General features: G+C 41.4%; 1 protein-coding gene and 1 pseudogene across 1 annotated transcript in view; one reads left to right on the top strand and one right to left on the bottom strand.

Annotated features, from left to right (window-relative positions):
• Nucleotides 1-6,544: 6,544 nt before the first annotated feature.
• LOC113260762 (rhomboid domain-containing protein 3-like) lies at nt 6,545-18,207 on the bottom strand (annotated as a pseudogene).
• EMB (embigin) overlaps nt 17,978-20,160 on the top strand; it is a 47,398-nt gene continuing 45,215 nt past the window's right edge. Inside the window, exon 1 of the mRNA XM_026506933.4 lies at nt 17,978-18,323. Coding sequence (XP_026362718.1) covers nt 18,206-18,323 — 118 coding nt within the window. The 5' untranslated portion in view covers nt 17,978-18,205. The remainder of the gene's footprint in view (nt 18,324-20,160) is intronic.

The following is a 20,160-nucleotide window of genomic DNA, read 5'->3' as shown; positions in this document are numbered from 1 at the left end:
AACTGCCATGTTTTTCACTTGAAAAAGAAACTCAGAGCTATTTGAATATTTGCTTTTGTTCACTTAAGCAAGGATTTTTTGAGACTGATTTCTTCTTTTTTTTATTATTTCTTTGTTTCTCTCTTCTACCTTGCACCAATGGGTTTTGTTCCTATGATATGCCTGAAGGGAGGGAGAGGACAGAGGAAGGAAAGTAGGGTGGGAAAGTGGAAAGTGGAGGAGAAAGGGGGAGACGGATGGGCAGAAGGAAACAATTTGTAGGTTTTCCTCCCAAAGATTCTGATTCAGTGGGCTGAATTAGATGGTACTGTAAAACTGAGTTTGAGTTTGGAGACATTTCCAGAATCAATGGTGATGTGCAACTAGGTTTGAGAGCCATTGTGTAAGGGATAAGCTCATGGGCTGACAAACAAACGAACACACAAGCACAAAAAAAATCATCTATGAGTCTAGTGTACACCAGCGATCTGCTATTAGGATATTAGTGACGCCTATCGTTGCGACTGCATCAGCAAATACGGGCTCTGGTTCTGTCTCTGGATCATATTTTACTGCTCTCCCCTTGGGTCACCTGTAAATCAAACACCAGCAAATTGTCTGAGTTGACCCATGTTCAACAAATTGACCATTTCCTTGAAAAGATGTTGACATCTTAATTTCAGAGTTCCTCAATGGTGTTTTTTGAAATTAGAACAACTTTGAGTCAGTAAGACCTTCCAAATTATATTTCTATTGATTAATTTCTCCTCTGTATTAAATAGATTATAGGCTTAGAAATTCAATGGTATACATGAAGGAACTATATTAACAAGGGTTTTTGTAAGAAAAAGCAAATTGTGGAGGCTTGAAAATGATGCGTGGTAATGGCAGAAAGACTCTCACCAAAGTGGGGGGGGAAACCCTGAAAATTGGAAGCTCGCGTCCATTCAGCTTATTCTCACAGCAAGAATCACCGGGATATTGTTCCAAATTATTCCATAACAAAAGTTTAAAGATAGAAAAAGCCTAAGAAAAATAACTACACAAAATCTGAAGTCATAAAAAATTTTGCAGTCAATGCTGACTTGAATGCAATATAGAAGTATTAAAGGAGAACACTGTATACCCACAGTTCTGATTTTTAAACCAAATTCACTACAATTGAGGACACTGTTAAAATTGTACTTTCCTGCATTGGCCGTATTTTGAGACACCTTCATTTTCAGTGGTTTAAAATTATTTTCCAGTAAAATACTCACAAAAATCAACCACTCCTTCACAAACATGCAGTTTTCAAACTACAGTGCATTTTTTGTCTTGCCTTTTTTTTAGTATATGGCTTGATTTGAGAATGAGAGGGATTGAAATAAACTCAGGTTCGATCCTAGACTGGGAAAATTAGAGTTAAATGGAATAGCTACTGCTATTTGACAGGATTATGTTGCTATTTGACAGGATTATGTTGCTATTTTAACAACACTAGTCGGTTCACATCCAAAAAAGTTCTGGTGACTTCTAAGCTGTATGAATAGTTTCATATTTTAAAGAGCAATACACATCACGTTTTGCTTTCGCATAAAGAATTTGTACTTCCAGTCAAATATTTCTGACTTTTACGTTCACATTTTTGGGGATACAGACTTAAACTGAAAATTTTGTCATATATATGAGCTTGAAATAATATATATGAATATATATGCTATGTACATACCTATACAGGTGTGTATATATATCTAGATATCTACATCTAGTTATATAGACGTGTGTGTGCGTGTGTGTGTGTGTGTGTGTGAGAGAGAGAGAGATTGAAAACAAAGTTATGTACCTTAAAGGCATATCATGTACTTCCATTCCAAGAGGGCACTAGTGTTTTGTTAACTCAGACTCTCTGAATATTCTTTCCCGCAAACAAAATAATCAAAATATTTTTAAAGTGTTTTATATGATTAATTATAATTCAGACTGATAGGAGATGTTATATAGAGAATAAGAAATAATACTGAAAGCTGTGTTCCAAAGGTATGAAATCACTGTAATATAGTATAATGTTGATGAAATTCAAATTTTAGAAAAACATTTGGCTCTAGGTGTCAAGTACACAATTACGGTGACTGCAGAATTGCTAACCCAGTCTAGTACTCATTCTAACGGAAATGTATACAAAGTCAGTGGCATAGCTGAAATCATGGAAGAAAGCGAATTCTACCTAGGACGTTCTTTAGTGATAAACTGGCAAGTGTTTACCTTCTTTTCCACCTTTCTCTTCCTTTGTGTTTAGATGTTACCCTTTCTTCCTGTTTATAGACTTGAGTTGATTACAGAGAAGTGAAACTGAAGGACAGGTGTCTAGAATTTCAGTTCCTTGAGGAGCAGTATCTGATCTCACATACTCCACTTCAAAGACAAAGGCTTTGTTGAAACAGGAAACAGGTAGTGTTGGGTCACCCGCAGGCCTAATCAGTTATCTGAAAGTACTCCAGAAATTGCCAAATACTATCGCTTTTAAAGTGAGCTGGGGCTGGGGTGCCTGGCTGGCTCTGTCGGTGGAGCATGTGACTCTGGATCTTGGGGTTGTGTGTTCCAACCCCATGTTGGGTGGAGAGATGATTTAAAAAATAAAATCTTTAAAAATAAATAAATAAATAGAGATGGGGCTAATTAAAAAATTTTTGCTATATATTCAAAGAGCAATTTCTGATAATACTCTAAAGTGAAATGTTTGCTTAACTTTAAATGTTATCTTTATAGTTTCTAAAATTTTATTGTTATATAATCTTTATTGAAAACTATTTTGTAAAGAAATGACAGTATTTTTTATAAATAGTACACATAATAATTGTAAACTGTAGACAAATTTTCGCACTGCCAACCTATGAGGAACCTAGTCTTTCAAAATGTGTTCATTTTCAGTTTTGGAGAAAAAAGTTGAATAAGTACATGAGTGTGTGTGTGTGTGTGCGTGTGCGTCCACAAGTGTCTACACGTGTATCCAAAATGTCTGTGCTTTTTTAATACTCACATTCATATACGTGACATGAATCATTCATCAGTGTATTTAACTCTATTCATGAGTAACTTCTGGGGTAACTGAATATGTTTCTTTAAGATCTCTTGACTCATATGTATACAGGAAAATAATTAAATATTGAGATACAATATGTATTTATTATATGTACACTTTAACCTCTTAAATTTGATAGATTACTATCAAATAATCTTCATTAATAAATTCTGGGTGAAAGAATGCATCACCTTTGAAATCAATATATGTAAACTATCTGTCCTCATCTGCACTTACACTGAAAATGATACAGAAGGAAGAAGGGGTAACCCTTGGATCATTTTCCTTTCAGTTCTTCCTTACTCATCAATAAGTTGAAGGTAGAGTGTTGGTGGAATGTGCATGTGTCAAGAAGCAAAATAAAAACAAAAGAATTACTTTTGTGCAACAGTTTCACTTACTTGATAAGAACCAAAAACAGGTGTGTATAAACTATGACATATGAATTGTGTCATTTCAGTGACTGCGTATGAATTACGTATCCTATATTTCCATCTAATCAGGTATTGAACAGTATAAAGATGAACAGTAAAATTCTTCCTAATAATTAATATCCTTTTCTTTACTTAGAACATTATATAACAAATAAAAAAGTAGGAGAAGTCAAGAGAGAGACCACAGAAGAAAGGTAAAAAGTTTATAGTTTAGTACTTGTAACAGAAATTCTTCCTGCTTTTTGAACAGGGACTTCACACTTACATTCTGCACTGGGTCCTGCATATTATGGAACTATCTTTGCCCGGTTTGTGGAGGCCCTGAAGAGGATATCACCATGGCATAGAGATCAGCGACACTGTCTTCCCGGTGCTTCCAGCCAGTGTTTTGACCATCCTCCCTGATTCCACTATGGTGGCAAACCCTTCTACATTCTCTCTGCCAGTGTGTTGGGGCACACTCACTCAGGCTCACACCATTTCCCTGGCCTGCCCTGTGTCTTTGCTTCAACAACAAAGGGACCAGCATTTCGAAAATGTTTTTTCAAAGCATCCCAAGACAATAGAGCTCTTCTCCTTTGGCTAAGGAGCCTGGCTGGGCTACAAACAGATGGAGAATGTAATTTGTCTCCTCAAAGGCCTGAACGATGCTGAGACTCTGGAAAGACTTGTTGTACACCTGGTCCTCCAAGGGCCCCCTGATGTGAATGAACTTGCTTTTCAAGCTGTCTCTGTGCCACTGACTTTGCTGATGGCTCTGTCTGTTCTTTCTATTTATGGTCCATGCAGAAATTTACTGCAGAAGCTATGAACTGAGATCTTTGTTGTTTGGATACTCACAAAGAAAGCTGAGAAAAGACAATAAACTCTATTTTCTTACCCAGATTTTTTAAGACTAATCCTGATCCATTTATATATTGCCCCAAATGCATCCCATGCCACTTTTTTTTTAAGTGGAGTCCTTATCTTTTATAATGATTTATTGGTGCTTTTTTATTTAATTTTTTAAATTCAATTGCTTTTATTTTTTTGAATTTTAATGATTTATTTATTTAACCCAGCATTTGTCTAAAAACATTATTTCAATGTTTAATCAAGTATAAAAAATATCATTATTTTTAAATTTAAATTCAATTAATTAACATATAATGTATTATTGGTTTCAGAGGTAAGGGTCAGTGATTCATCAGTCTTATACAATACCCACTGCTCATTACATCAAGTGCCCTCCTTAATGTCTATCATCCAGTACCCCAGCCCCCCAGCCCCCTCCCCTCCAACAACCCTCAGTTTGCTATGATTAAGAGTCTTTTATGGTTTGTCTCCCTCTCTGATTTTGTCTTGTTTTATTTTTTCCTCTCTTCCCTTATGATCCTTTGTTTTGTTTCTTAAATTCCACATATCAGTGAGATCATTTATGATAATTGTCTTTCTCTGATTGACTTATTTTGCTTAGCATAATACCCTCTAGTTCATCCACACTGTTGCAAATGACAAGATTTCATTTTTGATGGCTACATAATATTCCATTACATCTTCTTTATCCATTCATCTGTCAATGGACATCTGGGCTCTTTCCATAGTCTGGCTATTGTGGACATTGCTGGTATAAACAAAGGTTCAGGTGTCCCTTTGGATCACCACCGTTCTATCTTTGAGGTAAATACCGAGTAGGGCAATGGCTGTGTTGTAAGGTATCTCTATTTTTAACTTTTTGAGGAACTTCCATACTGTTTTCTAGAGTGGCTGTACCAGCTCGCATTCCCACCAACAATGTAGGAGGGTTCCCCTTTTTCTGCATCTTCCTCAGCATCTGTCGTTTCCTGATTGGTAAATTTTAGCCATTCGGACTGGTGTGAGATGGTATCTCATTGTGGTTTTGATTTGTATTTCCTTGATGTCAAGTGATGTGGAGCATTTTTTCATGTGTCTGTTGGCCATTTGGGTGTCTTCTTTGGAGAAATGTCTGTTCATGTCTTCTGCCCATTTCTTGATTGGATCATTTGTTCTTTGAGTGTTGAGTTTGATAATTTCTTAGAGATTTTGGATACTAGCCCTTTATCTGATATGTCATTTGCAAATATCTTCTCCCATTCTGTCAGTCGTCTTTTGGTTTTGTTGACTATTTTCCTTTGCTGTGCAAAAGCTTTTTATCTTGATGAAGTCCCAATAGTTCATTTTTGACTTTGTTTCCCTGAAGGCAAGGAAGAAGTTGCTGTGGCTGAGGTCAAAGAGGTTGCTGCCTGTGTTCTCCTCAAGGATTTTGATGGATTCCTGTCTCACATTTAGGTCTTTCACCCATTTTGAATCTATTTTTGTGTATGGTGTAAGGAAATGCTCCAGTTTCATTCTTCTGCATGTGGCTGTCCAGTTTTCCCAACATATTGGTGCTCTTTTAATATTAAGGATATTAGCTTTATAGATGATACACTGTATGTATTTTCTCCTAATATGTATTTTGCTTTTATTTTGTGGTGTCTTTCATCATGTATAAATTTTCTTTAAAATTTTATGTAGGGGCACCTGGGTGGTTCAGTCGTTAAGCGTCTGCCTTCAGCTCAGGTCATGATCCCAGGGTCCTGGGATCGAGCCCTGCATTGGGCTCCCTGCTCAGTGGGGAGCCTGCTTCTCCCTCTCCCACTCCCCCTGCTTGTGTTCCCTCTCTGTCTCTCTCTGTGTCAAATAAATAAATAAAATCTTTAAAAATAAAATAAAATTTTATGTAGTCAAAAATGTCAATCTTTTTCTGTATTTCTAAAGTCCTTTTCTATCCCTAAAATAATTTGTAAATATTTCTGTAGCTTTTTTTTCAATTTGTGTGATTTTCTACATCACGTCACTTTTTCAAAAAACTATTAAAAAGAGCCAAATAATTTAGTAAGGTGACCAGTTAGAAGATACTATATATGATAATACTTTTTTTTTTTTTTGAAAAGCAAGCTGGTTTTTATTCTAAACAGTGCCAAGGTGGGGTGTGGTGTAGGGAGGGGTTCTCCTGTATCATACCGCAACGTTCAGCGGACAGAGCTGGGGCTTGGATAGACCACCCACTCCCAGCCCAAGCCTCTTGTCACCTGAGGGTCTGCATGTGCCGTGGAGGACCAGGGCCTTTGGGGGTGGGTGCGCAACCCCTCCCCTGAGTCACTAGGACCTCAGTGACCAACTCACCCCCCCAACCCCCCCGCAGCAGCAGTGACACACAACAGTGAGCCACAGCTACCAATGCCACTGCTGCCTGCTCTGTGGGGAAGCCCATGTGCTCCAGCTGCTGCAGCCGCAGAGGGGACAGTGGGCTTAGGCAGCCATAGTGGGCTCTCAGGACGCTGTGCAGGACCTTCACGAGTGAGACCTGGATCCCCTCTTGCAGCATCTAGTCATCTAGGGCTGCCCACAGTGGAGTCCCTGGGGAGAAGCTGGGCTAAGCCTAGGCAGGTTCCCCTCTGAGGAGCCCTCCCAGATCTGCAACACAGGCCCCAGGCCTGGTAGGTTCTAGCCTGAGCCTTCGCTGTGGGACCGGAGGCCATGGAAGGATGTCGAGGGGCAAGAGGCCTCACTCCAGCAAGATGGGGAATAAGCAGGCAGCTCAGCCAGGCCACCTGGGGTAGGAAGGAGTCAGAGTGGCCAGTACCCTGCCAGGGCCCTGCACAAGATACCTTCTTGCAGTGCTCACAGCTTCAGCTCAGAAAGCTCCAGCCACTGGAAGACTCCAGCTGCCTAGGCCAGGCCAGCAAGGAGGCCGCAGAATAGCTGCAGGAAGGGTGGCTCGGAGCTGCACAGGGGTGTCGAGCAGAGGGGCAGCTGTAGCAGCAGCCACAGTGATAGCATCCCCGGGGGAGGTTTAGGGTGGTAACCTCGCTCTGCCAGCATGACCAGGTAGACGGGCGTGGAGGCGTAGCCACCGGCTGCACTGGATACCTTGAGGCCGTCAGCAGCACACCTATTAGCCGAGCAGCCAAGCGGGAGCAGGGTAGAGGCATGCAGGAACTGCAGTGTGCCCAGCAGTCCAGTGTGGGTAGGAGCGGCAGGCTCAGGAGCAGGCCAGGTCAGGCCATGTAGCCCAGGGCGTGGGTTGTCAGCCAGTGAGCCTGCCAAGGGTCCAGCAGCAGCTCTGGGACCAGGGTAAGGCTAGGGCCAGTCCCTACCAGATATACGCTGCTCAGCGGCAGCGGTGGGATGGAGGAGGCAAGAGACAGCACCGGGGAGAGTAGGGGTGTGGGGGTGTGGGGGGTGCTCTGGCATGCATAGAGCGGCTGCAGGTGTCAAGGGTGGTCTTGGGGCTGTGTGCTTATTGAGAAGCTGGAAGACAGAAGGAGAACACAAGGATGGGGAAGATTCTTCTGAGTGTTAGCGAGCGGGGCGGGGAGGGGGGTCTCACTCTTTTTTTAATTTATAGAAATTACAAAATAAAAACATTAAAAAAATACCTTTAACAAAGATAAAAACAAAACAATGCTATGAATTACATGCTCGTGAATATATTTATTTATTTTAAAGACTTATTTATTCATTTGAGAGAGAGGAGAGATATAGCGTGAGTGGGGAAGGGGCAGAGGGAGAGGGAGAGAATTCTCAAACAGACTTGCCACTGAGCATGGCTCCCATGTGCGGCGCCATCCCAGGGTCATGACCTGAGCTGAAATCAAAAGTTGGTCATTTAACTGACTGAGCCAGCCAGGTGCCCCCTTATGAGTATATTTAATTAAAATCATATAAAATTTACATGAACGAAAAGTTAAAATTTCTAAAGACTCAATAAAATGGAGATAACAAAATAGAGAGGACTCAACATTACAAAGATGTCAACCCTCCCCAAATTAATCTATAAATTTGATGCAATTTCTATTTAAATTCTACTTTTAAAAGTAACTGATCATGAGAGGTTGATTCAAAAGAATCTGTTACGCACAAAAAGTTTTAGTAAGCTAGGAATAAAATTAACTTCCTATGTATAATTATGTGTATCTACCAAAAGGTATATGATCAGGTGTATATGACTAGCGCAAAGGTCCCCAAAAACCTTTGAGATAATCTTCAAGTAGGGGTGACTGGCTGGCTCAGTCAGTGGAGTATGTGACTCTTAATCTTGGGGCTGTAGGTTGGAGCCCCACGTTGGGTATAACCAAAAAATAAATCTTATTAAAAAAACTCAAGTGAAATTGGAAGTCAGGAAAGTCCTATGTATGTGCTCAGAGTGATTAAAATAAACTTTTAATCCCCACAATCTGGAACAAGAATAAACAGCTAAAGATCACCCAAAACCCAAGGAAAAGGTTTCCTATAGAACGAGAAACCAACAACAATCATATTTAACAGCAGAATACTATAGGATTTCTAATTAAAGTAAGAAAATAAATCACACTTTCATCGCTACTATTCAGTATGTTTTGATGAGTCTGAGATACTTTTTGTAATTTTTTTTCATCCTAGCATCTCCCTTCCTGTTCCCACATTTCCCCCTTTAATTTGATTTACCCTCTTGATCTTGAGGAGGACTTTCTTCAGTAGCTTGCTGCGAAAAAGTATGGATGGGAGATAAATTTTTAAAGATATTTCATACTTCAGCATGTTTTTACTCGGTCCTCATATTTACTTGACATTTCAACAGGGCCTACAACTCTAGGTTGGAAACATTTCCCTGAAAAATTTTGGGGGTGTTTCTCTTCTATTAAGAATGTCAAAGCCATTCTATTTTTTGACCAGTTCCATATCCCCTTCTATGGAACGTATAGGACTTTCTCCTTATCTACAGTGTTCTGAAATTTCACAGTGGTGTGCCTCAATATGCATCTATTTTCATCCAACTGGTGGAAACCTTCAGCTTGTATTTCCTTCAGTTTCAGTTAATTTCAGTTAATTTTTTAATTATTTCATTGTTGATTTCCTCCATTTTCTTTGTTCTGTCTTTCTATTATTTGGATATTGGGCCTCCTGGACTACTTAAATAATATTATCTTTTTTCTCTTCTTACAGCCATCTCTTTGTCCTTCTGCTTTACTTTCTGTGAGGTTTTCCTCAACTTTATTTTCCCAAACGTTTTTCATTTCCCTTATCATGTTATCAAATCTGATCTTTTCCCCCTTGAATGTTCTTTCTCATAATAGCTTGTTCTTTTCTCATAGATGTGATATCATTTCTTAATCTGAGGATTTTTATGTTAATTTTCTATTGAAATTTTTTTAAAAAAGATTTTATTTATTTATTTGACAGAGAGACAGCCAGCGAGAGAGGGAACACAGCAAGGGAGAGGGAGAGGAAGAAGCAGGCTCCCAGCGCAGGAGCCCGATGTGGGACTCGATCCCAGAATGCCAGGATCACGCCCTGAGCCGAAGGCAGACGCTTAACGACTACGCTACCCAGGCGCCCCTCTATTGAAATTTCTTATCTTTGTATAATTTTTACTAATAAGTTATGTTTCTTCTGTTTTGGTTTCTCTTTCCATATTAAATCTTTTTCTTGGGTATTTGGTGATCTTTTGTTATTTATTCTTGTTCATGACTGTAGGGATTAAAAGTTTATTTTAATCATTCTGTACAAATATATCAGGCTTTTCTGACTTTGAGATTCATTTGACAAAAATCTTAAATGTTTTGGGGGACCCTTGGGCAGGTCACTTACACCTGAAAATATTCTTTCCATCTCCCATCTGGAGAGTAAGGGTAACAGCCAATTAGTAAAAAGATACAGGCTTTCAGCTATGGATTGAAAAAGTCATGGGACTAAAAGTTACAGCATAAGGAATGTAGTCAATGTATTATAATAGCCTTATGGTGACAGACAGTAGCTACTCTTGTTGTGAGCACAGCATAACGTATAGAGTTATGAAATCAGGATGTCGTACACCTGAAACTACTGTAACACTGTGGGGCAGCTACAGTTAAATTAAAAAAAAAATTAAAAAGCAAAGAAAAATAAAAAAGGGGGTTCTTAGCATCCAGCATTCAGTGCGGTGTGGACCCTGATCTTCCTGTTTTCGGAGAAGTGCCCAAGCCGCCAGCTAGACAGAGGCAGAACCAACTTGCACAGCCACACTGGGTCCTAATCAGGGCCAGACACATGGTTTAGTTCTCTATGGAGTCATCTTAAAATGAGTAATTTTTGAACAATGGATCTGCATTTTAGTTTTGCTCTGAGCCCCACAAATGAGGGGTCCAGTCCTGAGTACTCACACCCTCAACTCTACAGATCCAAGACTAAAGACCCTTCGTTTTCATCTCTTCAGTTTTCTCTGAGGGTGAGAGCAGGGCCTTTGCCCAACAACATACAATTCAGGTGGGGGTCCAGGCATCTGTTTCTAAATCAAGCTTCACACACTTCTCTTTATTCTAGCACTACTTTTCGCCCTTCCTTCCTTTCCCTCAAAAAGTAACTGTGCCTACATGTAGCTTTGCATGGGCGCCAAGGTCACAGTATATTGGAAGCTGATTTTTCTCTACCACTTCTGTATGTGCTGGCCACAAAATCCATAGAAAAGGCTGCTGTCTATGAGCGGTGGGATAGGGTCCTTCCCTGAGTGCTAAGCCTATGTTGTGTGTCCAGTAGAGTACTCTGGTGCTAGTGTGACTCTTCACAGTATTGTGGTATATGAGGGGAGGTTTCGGACCACTTGCACCTTTCTTTCTGGTGATCGCGTCCATTATAAGTTTTGCCAATACAATCTGTTCCTTAATCCATTAGAGTGACTTGGTAGCATTTATTCTGAGCTCCAAGGCACAAGGCAGAGCTCCAAATTGGATGCATTTTGCACGAAAGTACTTCAAGGAAAAAAACACGGCTATCGTGCAATCCATAACAATAGTAGCAATAACAACCAAATCACTACAACAGCCATCCACGTATTTTGTTTCATGGTTTGCAATCCTGCCAAAACATTTATTTTTATTTTTACAACCTTGGCAGACATGTACTATTTCCCTGTTGTATAGGAAAGGAAACCGAATTTTGGAGTGGTGGTTATTTCTAGATTCACAAAAAGATTAAATGGTAGTGCTGTGACTCAAAACCACTGCCTTCAAATATTCTTTCAACCAGTAAGAATCAGCAAGGCCATCTCATCCCCACACAGAGGCTTCTCTTTTTCATATACTATCTCCATTTTTGCTTATTTTCTACACGGAGAAGAACTAAACCTTCTGCCTTTCTCTTTTGGTCAAAAGTTCCTTAACAAACGAAACCTACATTTATTAACTAAACACTCTCCTCAGCAACCATTAATCTCCCAGAATGCATACAAGGCTGCTCTGTATCGGAACCCAAACCCAGAGTTACTACTGACTGATTTCGCCCATCTTCCAAAGGCATTCATATGGGGCGCCTGGGTGGTACAGCGGTTAAGCGTCTGCCTTCGGCTCAGGGCGTGATCCCGGCGTTATGGGATCGAGCCCCACATGAGGCTCCTCCGCTATGAGCCTGCTTCTTCCTCTCCCACTCCCCCTGCTTGTGTTCCCTCTCTCGCTGGCTGTCTCTATCTCTGTCAAATAAATAAATAAAGTCTTTAAAAAAAAAAAAGGCATTCATAGAACACCTAACATGATGGGGATCCTAAGACAGAGTATGCCTTCTCTCCGCCAGTTTAATGGAAGAGAAACAATGACATCACTACAAATGGCCAAATATCTAGTTGTGGAGATGAATTAGTTTTATCTGACCTTTAATTCTCATTTTTTAAAAAATTAACAAAACAATTAACTTCATGGGAAGTAATATATTGGTTCTATTCTGAGATCAAACTGTGCAAAAAGTCAAATATTCAGATAAAAATTGAAACTTTTAAATCATTTATAGTGAAAAATGTTCTCCCTCACCATCTCCCCCCCAGCACTGGAAATGTTGAGGTAAAATTTTAGGAATCAGGGCTTTGACATCTCAAATTTGCCTTCTATAAATTGACTCATCTCTAAAATGTGAACATGAGCTGGATCTCTTGAGATTCAGTCCAGTATGACATCTATACTTCCGCCGGGCATATATTCAGATTATTTAATTTTCCTTCTTACTCATGGGTTTGGTTAGCCACTCCTCCCCATAATCTTAACTAAACATTGTCACTTCTTTGACATAGCTTGAAATATGAGAAACAGTCAGGAATATTAAACAAATAATAAATGAACAATTTATTTAAATGACTGGTTAGTTTATTGCCAAAAATCAAACATGACATAAAATTCTAAACTAAAAGATGGCTGAAAATGACAGGAAGATAAGTCATAATTATTACCATAAATTTACATAATAATTTTACATTTTTAGAGATTAACATTTATATTAACATAAATTTCAAACATAAAAAAGAGCAGAAAATACTAGAAGAAAACATAGGACGACTTTTTTTTTTTTTAAACAATGAAGGCTTTTCTAGGTATGACAAAAACAAAAGCTAATTTTTAAAAAGACTGGTTAATTTGACGACATAACAAATAATATTTGGTGATAATGTCACAAGGCAAAAGGCGTACTGGGAAAAGTTACTACCAAAAACTAAATAGACAGTGACAAATGATTGAAGCAGATTTGGATTCTTCAGACACCTCTCTCCTGGGCCTGCAGATGGCTGCCCTCTCTTTACGTCCTCACATGGCCTTTTCTCTCTCTGTGTGTGTGTGTGTGTGTGTGTGTGTGCTTCCTTTGGTGTTTCTTCCTTTTTTTTTTTTTTTTTTTAATGTAGGCTCCATGCCCAGCGAAGAGCCCAACACGGGGCTTGAACTCACGACCCTGAAATCAAGACCTGAGCTGAGATCAAGAGTTGGATACTTAACCAACTGAAACCCCCAGGTGCCTCTCTTCTTCTTATAAGGGTACAATATTGGATTAGGTCCAAGACTAGTCATATTAGATTCTGGGCCTACCCACATGACCTCATTTACCTTAATTACCTCTTTAAAGACTTATCTTCAAATACAGTTACAATGGGAGCTACTGAGGGTTAGAGCTTCAATATATGCATTGGGTGGGGGGGGGATACAATTCATCCACTACATCTTTGATCTGGCAATGGCATCCTTTTCCCTCCTTCTCAACTTAATTCTGGGGCCAAGTGACCGTAGGGTATCAGGATCTGGTCTCTGATTCTTCACCTTTATGTCGAGATGCCCAGAGACTCGATTCAGTCACAGTGCTAGTTGTCACGCAGCAGAAGGTCTGTATACATTTTAAGCCATTTCTGCCTGGGTGGCAAGCGATCACTTGGCCCTATACCAAAGGGACTGCAAACGCAAAACTGTATTATAATAAATCCCTATGAAATGTATCCTTAACTCAACTTCCTTTTCACAGGATCCCAAAAACGTTCACAGTATGCCATCTGACATGTGGGAAAGTGAGAGGCAAGAGCAGCTGGAGTAGAAATAAATGGTCATATTAAATAATTCCAGTTAAAATGTTTACTTTAGCAAGTTTTACAAAAACATATGTTAAATGAACATACTACTAGCTCCTGTCCCAGAGCCTTAGAATCTGCATCTGTACAAGTCAGGGATCCAACTTCCCCTTCCAATGAGACAGGCCTCTTTCCGGATTGAATGGGGTGTCTGCATTTGAAGCGAGTACATGCTGTATTAAGTTGGGGAGCATCTGCTTTCGTTTCAAAGACTAAGTATGAAGAAAGGTTGCCTGTCCTAGTGCGGAGGACTGGAGTGGATATTCAGGGCTTCCTGTCATATTTTGACAACCTTCTATATTTGGGGAGATTTTCACATTACAAATCCTGCCTTTTCCCATCGAGGTCAGAGCTCTCTTGAAGCTAGCAGTCAGGCATGCGCTCTAGCCTTGGACACTCCCAGGGGAGGGAGACTGATTCGGAGAGGAGCAGAGGAGCAGAGCAGGGCTCCCATCTGGCTGGTGAAGGTGGCAGCAGGGATTGCAAGGGCCAGTGGCTGACCCGCAGGTAGCCTGAGGGATGGGGGCAGCTGGGGATGCAGGGCATTGAGAACCATCCTGTTTGATGGGGGAGGCATCAGCGGTATCTATATTTGGTGAGTTTACTGCATGAATCCTGGTGTCCCTGAAAGTTTATTCCTGAGTCTGTTTTATCAACAATCCCAAGTAGTACCTAATAACATTTAAGTGCTTATTTTTCTGCTAAAACTAGTCAGGCTGGATCTTGTTGTTGGCAACAACAATTGGACATGACATTTTCACATATAAAAAATGCTCACCCCAACTTACAATAAAACAAATACAAATTAAACTGTAAATGCATGCTGTTTGTCAACTGTCAGATTGACAAAGACAGACATTTTGATTTGTTGGCATTGATATATGGAAACAGGCCCTCTCATATATTACTGTTTGATATAATGTTTTCTTCAATAATAATTTTTTTAAATTAAATATTGCCTTCCATAAGAGGTAACCCACATGCACATTCCCATTCTTATTTCCACAGCTGTCTAGTACCCTGTCACACACTTTTCTCTCAACAACAGCTTATATCCTAAAAGAAAAAAACAAAGTTTTTACGGTATTATTCTACAAACACAAGTTTTAGGGAAAAAAGAAAAAAAATTATTTCCTAATTGATTCTCTAAAAAGTAAAAAACAGAGCACACAAGAAGTACTATTTTTTTTTTAAGATACTGCAGGAAATACAAAGACTTATAGAACTATTTGAGGTACTGCAAAGAGTTGTAATGGAGTTGGGAAAGAAGATATAATCACATAACAAGCTGAATACTAATAAAATATTTAAATGTAACTTGAAGCCAACAATGAAGATCACATCACAAGGCTATAAATTATTAATTGTCAAATTAATCCTGGGGACAGTATGAGTTCAGAGGAGCAGTGACACAAGCTACCCTAAAATTTAGTGGCTTAAAACAACAGTGTTATCTCCCAGACGTGTGGGCCAGGAGTTCGGGCAGGGCTCAGCTGGGCAACTCCCCTCTAAGGAGTATCAACTGGGATCACTGCGTGGTACTCAGCTAGGGCCTGGCCTTGCCTGAGGCTTCAAGAAGAGACTCACAAATCTAGCACCTTGCCGCTCTTTGGCCCCTCTGCATGTCATCTCACTGTTCCTGTCTCTCTATGTGGTTTGGGTTTCTCACGGCATGTTGATCTCAAGGTAGTTACACTTTTTTCCTGGCAGCTCTCTTGTAAGAACAAGGAGGAAGGAAGTGGGTGCTCTTGTGGTTTGCTTTAGGAAACTCACACAATGCTACTGTTGCGACATTTGTTAGGTCAGAGAGGTCACAGAGACCACCCAGCTTGAAGAGAGGAACCTCTTTCCCCCTCATGACGAGGACAGTGTCAACGTATTTGTGGCCATATTTAACTCACCATGCAAGGAAAGGTCAATTCGGACTGGAAAGGTCAGAAAAACCCATACAAGGAGGGTATCATATAAGCTGGTTTTAAAGATAAAAGATTAAGGGGCGCCTGGGTGGCTCAGTCGTTGAGTGTCTGCCTTTGGCTCAGGACCTGGGAATTAGTCTCAGCTTGGGCAAGTCACTTTTCCCTAATTCATGAACACATTGATTGGATGGACAAGATGATTTTTCTTTAAATGAGGTCAGCTCATTTGAAGTAAAGTGAATTTGAGCTTATAGGACCAACTGGGGAAGGTTAGTCAATGTTTAGCTTGTTTGGGGAAGTGCTCACTGTTAAAACTCTGAAGGTATAAACAAATGATTGTAGTTAATCCTGAGACAGGGTGCAGGGCAGCGAGTTGGGTGTGATTTAGCAACCATTGGTCAGGCAATATGGGTTTAGCAAGTCTGGTTAAGGTCCTAAGAGAGTCCTGATGTAAAATGTTAATCCTACAGGGTCTCTAAAAAGGCTTTGTTCAGAAAGGGTTAATCATCATAACCATATTTTTTTCACTGAGAAGAGGCTTTCCTGAGATTTGTAGTTCATAGATAAACAGTTCTCTAGATTAGCGTGTGTGTGTGTGTGTGTGTGTGCGTGCGCACGCATGCATGTGCATACTTCTTGCAGTATCTGCAGCCTCTTCTGAACCCAGTGCCTGACACTTGGCAGATATTTAACATTAATTAGATATTACTATGCTTAATGAATTGTATTACTCATATTCTCTTAACACCAATTTAAATAATCTACATTCCTCTGAAATTGTCCCTTTATAATATTGAACCGGAAACAGGCATATTTTAGTAATACCTACCAATTAAAAATTAACCATTCCTCTGTGAAGTGAGCATAGCTCTTGTCTAGCACTTCAGCTTTCAAAATTTGTGTCTGGGATCTTTTAAAAGATTTATTTATTTATTTGTCAGAGACAGAGGGAGGGAGAGAGAACACGAACAGGGGGAGTGGCAGGCAGAGGGAGAAGCAGGCTCCCCACCAAGCAGGGAGCCCATGCTGGACTCCATCCCAGGACCCTGGGATCATGACCTGAGCTGAAGGCAGATGCTTAACCAACTGAACCACCAGGCATCACTGTGTCTGACATTTTCTTTCAATTTTTTTTAAAGATTTTATTTATTTATTTGAAAGAGAGAGAGAGAGCAAGCTGGGAGGGGGCAGAGGGAGAGGGAAAAGCAGGCTCCCCTACTAAGCAGAGGGCCTGATGCAGGGCTCCATCCCAGGACCACGGGATCATGACCCCAGCAGAAGGCAGCTGCTTAACCAATTGAGCCACTCAGGCGCCCCTCAATTTTTTTTTTTTTGACACTGGTATGTAATGAATTTATGAATATCAAACTTGGCATTCTAAGAACAAAGGAAGAGGGAACAAGACTTATGAGAAATGCTTTTAAAAAATATTTTAATGTTATAACACAGGGTGTTATAACACCCTGGAGAATCATCAGATCTTACTGCTCTTTTATGTTAGAACGGAGATTTCTCCTCCCCTCTCTGATAGCTTTTAGTTTTATTTGGTCGGGAGCACTGAAAATTGCGAGCTACAGCCTTGCGGGGTAGGAGACAGTATTATCTTAAACAGTGTTTAAGTTTGACAAAGGTCCGCAGGCTTGTGCCGTTTACACAGTTATCTACTTTCGGTAGTTTTTATTTCTTGACCTCTAGGTGGCTCCTTAAAAGCCGTTAGGCTAAGCAAACAATAGGAAAAGAAAAACAGACACCGTGGGGCCTTGGGGCTCTGAAACCTTAATCTAGAGAGAACCGGTTAAGCCTTCAGAGACTAGAGGGGAAGGTGTGTGCGTTTGGTACGGAGAGCAGAGAAAGAGTCGTCCAGGATGCAGGGCAGCTGGATAGCGCCTTCCACCTGCGCAAGCATAAATCTCCTTAATAACCCAGGGATGTCCCGGGGGAGCGGAAAAGTGTTCTCCTTCCTCTCATCTGTCCCATCGAAGTCAATAAGGGAACCCTGCCTCAGACGAACTGCAAAGGCAGATATAGATAGATAGATATCTACACCCCCCCCCCCCCACGGAGTTTCAAGCTTTCCTGCAGGAGACGAGCTAGGCATCACCTGCCGCGTCTTAAGCAAGCTGGCGCCCAGACCTGCTCGCGCCGGGAGGGCGGAGGCAGGAGACGATGCGGCGCGGCGGTGGCTACTGCACATCCGGGCCCGCCCGCGGCGGCCAGCGTGCTGCATAATTGATGGAAGACGGGGCGCAGTCCTGGGTCGGCTTCGGGCGCAGAGAAAGCGTCTCAGGGGAGGAGGGCAGGCGGCCGGGCCCCTCCCACTCTGCTTTTTGTCGCGTGTCCCGCCCCCGGGCCAGGCAGCCAGCGCCGGGCCACCGGCGAGTGTGCGCAGAAACTTCGGTCACCGACGGCGGTGCGCGAGGACCGCTGCTGACCCGCCGGCGCCATGCGTGCCCTGCCTGACCTGCCGGGGCTCCGGGAGCCGCCGCCGCTGCTGCCGCGGCTGCTCCTCCTGTGCCTCCTCGCCGCGGTGCGCCGGAGTTGGGCGGACGGCAATACCACAGGTGCGAAGGCTGCAGGGCCGGGTTGCGGGGGACGGTGCGCAGGAAGGAACGCGCCAGGCTGGGTGCCCGTGGGCTGAGGGTTTGGCCGACGCGCCGGGGAAGGGTTGGTGGGGAGAGGCGCGGAGATGCTGGCGATGGTGGGTGGCGAGCGGCGGCCGCCTCCTCCCATTGGCCAGGCTTGGGTTGTCTAAGCTGGGCGAGGAGAGTGGAGTGGATGGGGCTCCTCCGCTCCAGGGATGGAATCTGGAGCGAAGAGCGCCCCGCGAGTCGGGGGCGTTGGTAGTAGGGCAGTGTCTGGGTGTTCCAAGGACGAGGGCGGCAGGGTATGAGGGTGCGGGCGGGAACAAGGTAGCGACTTGGTTTCTGAAAAAGCGGCAGGGTTTCTGAAAGCCACATTCCCCAAGGCCAACTCCCTTCTCTTGAATCGATAGTAGATTTAAATATCACCTCCCTGCCTGGCAGGTGGGTTGGCTTTGAGGATGTTTTTTTTAGAATTGAGTTGAAATAACAGCAAACCACAACCAACTAACGAAGCAAAGCCCACAACTCGTTGGATAATGTGTGTGTGTGTATCTTCTTTTACACCATGGTATTTGAAAGCGAATTTTTTGTGGTTTTGTTTTGATTGTTTAAGAAACTTTGAAAGAGGGATCTATGTGCAAAACATTACCAAAACCAACACCAAATTTGCCATTTTAGCTTCACCTGTTTATAATTACTTTTAATGTTCAAAGTATTTCATCCGATCTACTTTCTAATGCAGGTTTTTGTGTTAACATTTTCAACGTTTAGCAGCTAATTAGGACAGTAGACTGCCAATCAGGTTAGCAAATAGTGCCTATCAGCGACTAAAATTAAGATACTCTACACAAGATTTTCAGACTTTCATAGGAATTCACTTTTATGAACTTAGAACATGTAGAGTTTTTGTATCATAAAGATAGTAAGATAATCAAAGGATAAGATCATTCAGTTTTTACAACTGTCCTTTAAAAGGCCTAGGTGTTAACAACTTAGACAAAACATTTTGGGCTGCTTCAGTTCCTAAATTTCCTTGTCCCGTTTCCTGGCCACATGCCTCTTTTTCATTTATATTATTTACAAAGAATAAATTGGGGCTTTTCCTAGATTCACTTGGGGCTTGGGGCTATTCCTAGATTCACTCCTCTTTCACTTTACACTGTGGCAGCTCTGAGGACCATTGCATTCTGGGTGAATTCGACAACTGGGGTTCTCCCACTTGGCTCTATGTTGGAATTATCTGGGAGCTTTAACAACTGCTAGCTGGATCCTGTCCTCAGAATTTTTGATTCAGTTGGCCTGGGATTTAGCCTGGAATTCAGGTATTGAAAGCTCCCTTGTGATTTTAATCACGTGATCCTAAGCAGGTTGAACACCATGCTTTAAAATTATAATGGCGTAGCGATTGCACTGCTGGGTTATTTATACTGTTGGTAGCAGGGAGTCAGGTTTAAATTGACATACAGAGCAGACTTCTAAAGAGGAAAAAGGTAGGAAACAAATGAAAGTGGAATAAATTAACAAAGTTGTAAATAAATGGGATGATGTATGTAGTATGGCAAGTGTCTGTGTGTGTACACAATGTCAGTCTGGCCTCTTAGCTCCACTTAAGTTAAAATTGTAGAATGATGTGCTGTTTGAAAGGTATGAAGTTAGCACCTCATTTTAAGGCAGAACTAAAAATTGTGAAGCAACCCTACCTCATTTTATAGACTCTTTGTGGATCTCTGTGAGATTGTTTCCTCTTTGCTAAAGAGGCTGTTATGAAGTTTACTGGGTGTTTTTTTATCTAGGTCCTTTGAACTACTTGGAAATA

The sequence above is a fragment of the Ursus arctos genome, unplaced genomic scaffold (assembly GCF_023065955.2).
Source record: "Ursus arctos isolate Adak ecotype North America unplaced genomic scaffold, UrsArc2.0 scaffold_15, whole genome shotgun sequence".
Taxonomy (NCBI): Eukaryota; Metazoa; Chordata; class Mammalia; order Carnivora; family Ursidae; genus Ursus; species Ursus arctos.
Note: the sequence above shows the minus strand (reverse complement) of the source record. Positions and strands in the feature narration are given on the sequence as shown.